This window comes from Rhagoletis pomonella, unplaced genomic scaffold (genome assembly GCF_013731165.1).
Source record: "Rhagoletis pomonella isolate Grant_MI unplaced genomic scaffold, Rhpom_1.0 Rhpom_scaffold_07298, whole genome shotgun sequence".
In the NCBI taxonomy this organism is placed as follows: domain Eukaryota; kingdom Metazoa; phylum Arthropoda; class Insecta; order Diptera; family Tephritidae; genus Rhagoletis; species Rhagoletis pomonella.
In genome coordinates this window covers 1-8242 of record NW_023465825.1, presented here as the reverse complement: position 1 = coordinate 8242, position 8242 = coordinate 1, and the positions used below count along the sequence as shown (strand labels likewise).

Below are 8242 nucleotides of genomic sequence, written 5' to 3'. Positions count from 1 at the left end.
TTTTTTATGTAAAATACTTCCAGATAGTTGCTTCTCCATACGCAAATGCAATGTAGTTAAAATATATTAAGGAACCATCATAAAATTATGACTATTTTGGGATTATTAACTTTTTGATATTTTCTTCCCCAACTTTGACTATCTCTGGTGAAAACAAATGTACTGAGCTATGACTTTACATTACATAAAAAAATTGCTCACTTAATAAAGATTTCAGAAAGGTGCCATTCTTACTGTTCCGAATAGAAAAAAAATGTATAGCCGCTTTTGTGGGCAAAGGACTGAGAAACGCTAGAATGTATTTAATAGATTTAAATTTAAGTTGGTCTTGTTACCGACCAATGACATGCTAAATTGTACTAAGGTACATTATCACCAGCTCCTGACATTATTTTATGTTACCGGAATTCGGACTAGAGTCTATAACAAGGGCTATATCTATCAATATTTTTTGTGAAGGATGGGTTCACGTGAAAATATACAAGAGTTGTTTGAAGAAACATTTATTCATCTATTGATAAAATATGCTTAATTGGCGATATTCTACTCTAATACAAGCTCGGCACCTTTTAAGAAAAGACGCTTTTAGAGATCTTAAACTCAATTGGGCTATCTCTGCAGCAGCTCCATTTATTTGTTCCCGAAAATGGTCTTCGTTATGAATTGTTTTTGAATAAATTTTGTCCTTAAGACAGCCCCAGTAGAAAAAATCTAATGGATTCAGGTCTGGCGATCAAGCGGGCCACGTGATTGGCCCGTATCATCCAATCCATCGGCGAGGATAAGTTTCGTCTAAATGAGCTCTTACTTCACGCCCGTAGTGAGCAGGGCACCCGTCATTTTGCAGCCATAGACTTCACCGCAGGTTTAAGGGTACATCTTCTAAAAGAGTTGGAAGCCGTTCCTGTAGGAACTCTAAATAACTGTGAGCGTTGAGCGTTGGCGGCAGTTCCACAGGTCCCAATATCTGACAATTAAAAATACCGCACCATAAATTTATTTTGTACCGGTACTGCGAACGATCTTCTCTCATTTCGTGGGGACTATCTATCTGCCAACTGTGAAGGTTATGTAAATTAAAATAACCATCACGTTTGCATGATGATTCATCGCTCCAAATTATTTTATTAAAAAAGTTGGGGTCTGATTCATTCATTCGCAACATTTCACTGCAAAATCTAACCCTCGACAGGTAATCTTTCTCTTGTAGAGCCTGAACACGTTGAATGTGGTAGGGATGGTATTTTAAACTGTGAACTGTAGTTTTTGGTATTCCAGTACGTCTTTCCATCATTCTCCCTAAAGTCGATGGACCTAGTTCCACTTCCTCTAACACAACTTTGACATCTACCGTTGCAGGACGTCCTGTCTCGCCACCACGCTTTCCAGGCATGTGACCTTAAAAAAGTTAAAAATGATAGTTAAAAGAAGAATGGCTTCAAAGAAGAAAGGTGTAAAAATTACTTACCTTCAGATATTTTTCTATGGGTGCGAGAGAATACTTCACGACCGGATGCCGACGATTTGGGTATCGCTCTGCATAGTATTTGAGCAGCTCTGGCATTACAGCAAGCTTCACCGTAAATTAGGTGAATATTCGCATATTCATGCGACGTATACTACGTGTTCTCTGTCATAGTAATAATACACAATGTTCGAAGGGTTTCACAAAATCCACTTTCATTATTTCCGGTAAGTAACACAAAATAATGTCAGGAGCAAGTAATAATGTACCTTTGTACTATTTAGCATGTCATTGGTCGGTAACAAGACCAAAATTTAAATCTATTAAATACATTCTAGCGTCTCTGTCCTTTACCCACAATAGCGGCTATAACTTTTTTTTCTATTCGAAATAGTAAGAGTGGCACCTTTCTGAAATATCAATTAAATGAGCAATTTTTTTATGTAATGTAAAGTTATAGCTCAGTACATTTTTTATCACCAGAGATTTGACTATCTTTGGGCAAGAAAATATCAAAAAGTAAAAAATCCCAATATAGTTCTAATTTTATAATGGTTCCTTAATATATTTTAACTACATTACATTTGATTGTGGAGAAGCAACTATCTGAAAGTATTTTACATAAAAAATTTACTAAGTATAGCCTTGTTTGTAGATGCAGTTAAAGAAAATACATGAAAAGGCACGATTTTTTTTGTTAATTAAAAAAATTTCAATATTTCAAAAACTGTGACACTTTTACCTGAAAAATGTTTGGTTATCAGGGAGCTCACCACCCCACCTGCCTTCTCCTCAAGTTTGGTAGGTTACTTCTGGAACACCCTGTATATGTATAATTATTATCATTCCTTTGAAACATCGTCGCCCGTATGCTATAAATATGAATGTGTAAAAATTAACATTTTGGGAAATCAAGTTTGAAAGTTTTTTTTGCGACACTTAGCTCTACATTTATGCAATTGAAATGCTAAAATATTTACTTTCGGCGTACGCATGGTATTCTGGGTTTTGGTATAACATAGAAAATCCAAAGATTAACCAAGTCAACCCAATAACTCAAAACTGATAAATTTGCACATTCATGATTCTGGCATGAGGGTGACGTTATGTGAATTAAAAACTTTAAAGGCGTGTTTCTCGGGTTTTCGGTTTTTGAGTTATGAAAATACTGAAGTAAATGAGTTTTATGTTCATTTTCATAACATTCATATTGAATATTGAAGTAATATTCGAACGTTCGCCACAATATTTATTGGGTAATTAAAAAAAAATTTACTTAGAAAAGTTCTTAACTCGTCGATACTTTTCGGCATTCGCGATATTTATCAGTACTTGTGAAAAAGTATCGAGTTCTCGATACTACTCAGTAGGGATGTTGAGAATGTGGAATTTTAGACATCCGCGGATGCGAATGCGGATGCGGATGTTTAAAAGCTAAGATCTGCGGATGCGGATGCGAACGCGGATGTCATGTATTTTTAAGAAATAATTTAGGTGGGTAAATTAGGTGATTTAGGTAAATAAAAAATGGAAAGGTTAATAATTGTTAATAATCTGCCTTTTTTGAGTTTTCTGAGTTTTGCCAGAAAAAAAGTCGCCCGAAAATTTGTATTCCGCCCATAGTAAATATGTACATGAAAACCAAAAGTGAAAAGTGAACCGGTTTGGGGAAAATTAAACTCATGATAAGACTGAATGTTTTTTTAGTACTTGAACTTAAAAATTGGAACATTGTACTTAATAAAAACTTTTTTAAGGGTCGTAAATCAAACCTGCGCCACTATGTATATACTTAACTATGTACTCGCTCGAGGCGACAAACTTGAAACTTGGCAAAATTGTAAATTCTTTTCGATTGACACTGCACCAGTTGAGAGGACTTTCAGTTATATTTATTTATTTTTGTTGTGGTGCAATAATTACTTTTTGAGAATTTCATCGGGGCTACAAATGTCGGATGTATCCTCTGACTTTCATCTTCACAATCTAGCATCATGGCATTCTTCATTCAAATTCTTTTGGTTGTTTCGGAATTTGTCACGTCATCAATTTCGTTTTTCAATTTTAGTTTTTATAAGCATTTTTAATGCTTTCTTCCCTGACTGGTTAGATATACGTCTGTGCACTTGCAGAATATTCTAGGAACCGAACAGTTATTTTTTTCCGAGTTAAATTTGGCCTAATATTTTATATTCCGAAATAAACGTCCTATCCAAATAATAAAGAAACCGCTTATCCAAATTAAACAAATTGGGTATCATATGAAAGAGGACTGAAATAGCTTTTAAACAGAAATAACGAATGAAGGTTACCACCTCTATTTATATTTTTTATAACTTAATACTATAGAAATTCATGTAAATACATACATACCTGACCCAATGTTTGTTCTATGGTAATTAATTAACATTTGTTATTGAAATATTTTTTAATTCGTGGCTTTCCTCTTTTAGACATTTCAGATTTAAAGCTATTTAAGTCCTCTTTCGGAAAGTACTTTTATTTCGGAATAAAAAATATTTGGCCAAGTTTAACTCGTAAAAAAATAACTGTAATTTTCGGTCCCTTCGATGTTCGCATTCGCAAAAGATCCGCCTTAATTTTTGCGAATGCGAAAGCGAATGCGAATGTTAAAATTAATGCAGAAGCTCCACGGTTGCAAATGCGAATGCGAATATTCGCAACAACCCTGCTACTCAGTACTCATGAAAAGTATCGATATTCTGTACTCGGTACTCGTATCGTTCCATCACTATCCACATTTTTAAATTTAAATAAATCCATCGTGGTCCCGCCCTTTAACTGTGTTAATGAATACTGATATAATTAAAAAAATATATACATTAAAATCATTGTTATGGTAAATAAAGCTACAGAAAATAACGGCTTTTCAAAATTAAATTAGTGTTACTCTCCAAGTCGTGATTAACTAAATAACTGGTTATTTCATGTAATGTATGCATATGTATTGAACTTTAAACAAGTAAAGAAGTATAAGTTCGGGCGAAACCCGGCACAGGTATAAAATATCGTCGTTTCAACTTTCTCTGAACTACCTTTGCATGATAAGTAGGGGTGTTTAATCGATTTCAAACGTTTTCAATAATATGCAGAGTTAGACTTAATGATATAATTCAATCTAGTAAGGTACAAATCGATTAAGCGGTTACCAAGGTACACCTTTGTAGTTATAAAGTGGGCGGTGCTACGCCCAATTCCTAAAAGTCTATAGCAGTTATTTATTGTTAGGAGATTGTCGTAACTATTAACATGGATTAAATTAGCGTCCTCACTTATTGAACAATCGGACTTTTCGTATTTCTGAAATTTACCGTTACACGGGAAGCGGGTGTAATTTTAGTCCGATTTGAATAATTTTCAAGAAAGTACTTTTCTGTACCAAGGTTGTTAAGTGCACTGAGTTTTGTAGAAATTAATAAAGCGGTTACCGAGATACACATATTTGGTCATAAGTGGGCGGCGCCACGCCCATTGTCCAAAAATTTATAATATTCATATTTTTTGATAAGTGGTTATTGTAATCATCGATTTTAAGTGAATTAGCTCCAGTGGTTACTGATTTATCGCAGTTTTCGTGTTTCTATAAATTACCGTTATATGTCAGGTGGACGTGGTTATTGCCCGATTTCAAAGATTTTCAACAGATTTCTTAGTTAGACCCTACCCAAGCCTCGTACTGAGTTTTGGAAGGATTAGTGAAGCGGCTCACGCCCATTTCCAAAAATTTCATGATAATATTATTTTCTACCAGAATTCTACTCTAGATACTAATTTTCAATTATTTACATCTAATATTTACAGAAATATGGTAGTTTTTGCATATTTCGAAAATACCCTTATATGGGAAGTGGGCGTGGTTACAGTCCGATATCGCCCATTCAATACCAGCCTACCTTGGGTAAAGGGCAACCTACATACCAAATTTCGTTGCGAATTTATGCTCGAGTTATCGTGTACACCGACAGACAGACAGACATGGGTTAATCGACTTCTCTTTTCATTCTGATCATTTATGTATACATTTGTCCATATCTACAAACAACCGTTATCCGAACAAAGTTAATATACCCTTGTGCATTTTCGTTATTTCGTTTTGTTGACATCCTAAAGTAGAGACAAAAATATCCAATCAGTTGTTCAATCAACACCACCTTGTATTGATGTGCCTTGGGTGGTCGCATTAAAATTTACCAGCATATATTCGTGTTTTATAAATATTGTAATATGGCAAGTATCGCAAGATGATTCTACTTGAATCAAATATGAGGGCATGCGCATTAGTTTATTTTGCTTTGGAACCGAAGAAAAATCGATACACATTTACAAGTAAGCAGAAACTTATGAATATGCCCTGCAAAAAATCTGACTAGCTCAGAACTAGCGTAGACCTAGACCTTTTGCCGACAGTACTAGTTCAATACCCAACCAAAGCTTTCAACTGTCCAGTTTTACACGGCGATGCCATTGGCGGTGGCAATTGTCGCCCAGTGCATTACTTTGCAACTAGTTTTTAACCGGTTCCGTTTTGGACAGGTTTCTTTATAAGAAAACGTTTTAAAGATTCTATTTTGGGATATTTTTTTCGTTTTTTCCAGATTCCATTTTTGTTACACGTTTTATTAAAAAACAAAATAAAATTGTTGGGCGCGTTTCTAAGACGCAACTGTTTACCGCAACTGTTGCGGAAATGCTGTCAATTGTTGAGTCCAACAGTTACGTCCTAGAAACGGTATGAGCACAATAAAAAAAAAATATTAAGCCGAAAACATGTATGTGCATACGATACACCATTCAGTTTATTCCTTAAACCACAAGGAATCTTGACTTGCTAGCACCATAACTATTTTTTTCACATTTATTTGCCAAGAGTCTGCACGGTTTCAGTGAGTTATTCAAATTCGTCTGCTGCGAATGGTACACGAATGGTATTAAATCCCGCCTCCCGACTTAAGCAACTACGAACTCAGTTATGTACATATATAAGCTTTTAAGTTCACGAATTTACCATTTTTATCTTATTTTAAATATGTATACACGTGCATTTTATTTTTTTATGCCAATTTCACTAGCAATTTATAGAAAAATTATTATTTTTATTTGAATTTACTATGAAAACTGACGGAAGGGAAAAATCAATTTTGACTTAAATGGTTGAGTTCATGTAGCAAAATGGTTTATGATGGAAAATTGGCGTCGAATCCACAACCGCTGAACAGAGCGGAACTACTCAACTGTGCGTTTCTAAAACAAACACTCAACAGTTTAAAAACGGTTACGCCTTAGAAACGCGCCCATTGTAAGCTGCACGCAACACTTTAAATTCATTAAATCTGAAAACTTACAACTGCCTCCACCGAGATTTGAACTCCGGACCAACGAGGTTTAAGTCGGAGGTCTTTTCGCTGAGCTACCTTCGTATTGTACGAATAGTGAGCATTTGCACATTTACACCGCAAGTTTCAACTGTCCCGCTCTGCCTCCATTTTGCACTAGTTCAGAAATAGTTCTGATATATGTAATTCGCAACTAGCGCTTTGCCAGACTGTCTCTAAATTTGAGTGCAGGGTGTGTATGGTGCAGATGTATGTATGTACAAACATAAATACATCAACATTTTTTAAACAAATGAAATGTTGTTTAGAATCGCGTAGCGGAACTTCTTTGCATATAAAAGCCCATCAAAACAAAAAAGCAGTTCTAAATGGATTCTAGTCACCAAATAAATGTACCTTTGCGATCCGGTGGCAAAAAAATTAAAAAACGGAGGGAGCTTGATGCGCTTATAGCACATTCCTTTGGGAAAAAACAAACTATCCGACGTAATAATTTAAATAGGCTCTCGCAAGATAAATTACTATCTGCATCAACTGATGATGCTGAGGACTATACTTGGATACAACTGAACAGAGTAAATTTATGAAACAAATAAATAGAATGAATTTATTCTTTAATAGTTATATTATCGTCAGCCCAAAAACGCTAGGAGTGCAAACCGTTGTCAGAATCGTAAAAGTATGATCTGCAAGCGCTTGCTAATGTTCATAGCAAGTATCTTTTTAATAGGACTTCTTTATTGGATGTATTTGGATTTACGACAAGAAATATATGATTATAGACAAAAACTTGAAGAAGGTAAGAGTTATAAATTGTTGTTGATATACGGTTAGGGGAATATATTTCAAATTATAAAGCTTATCCATACATATACATACATGCTATGTACATACATACTATCTATGTATATTTTTATACCCGAGCGCACTTGCCCCAGCAAAAAACACGATTACCACAGAAACGAAAGTGGGAACGAGCTAGGCGATGGGAAGGCCTTATTTTAACATGGGCATGTCATTGGCCGTAAGCCCTTACCCGCAGCATTACCTTCGAACGAAGAGAGAACGCATGGATAAACAGAATCCAGAGAAGCGAACGAAGAATGCCATACAGAGAAACTAATGTAGAATGCCTAGATAAGTACATACTTATTTATATTAAATTGAAATCAGAAAATGTCTTAAAAGATTAAAATTAATTAAACTTATTATAAATCAGTTTTTATACATACATATGTATGTATTTAGGAATTAAGCTTTTACTTAAAAATCGGTATGTGCATTAGGCTGGGTCGATTTTGTATGGGGGAAAATAAAAGTCATTTGACCGCATTGTAATAGTAATATTATGATGTCTTAGGTCTCAGCCAATTGTTATTGGCTACGAAAGATTAATTTAAAACTTATCTTTAGCCCGCGCAAT

General features: G+C 34.8%; 1 protein-coding gene across 1 annotated transcript; it reads left to right on the top strand.

The window, feature by feature from the left end:
* Positions 1-7081: 7081 nt before the first annotated feature.
* On the top strand, positions 7082-7618 carry LOC118755766 (the record flags this gene model as incomplete). The annotated part of the gene is given in 2 exon segments (XM_036490588.1): positions 7082-7394; positions 7456-7618. Coding segments are annotated over 2 exon segments (370 nt in total), but the record flags the coding sequence as incomplete, so codon positions are not given.
* Between the last annotated feature and the right edge of the window lie 624 nt (positions 7619-8242).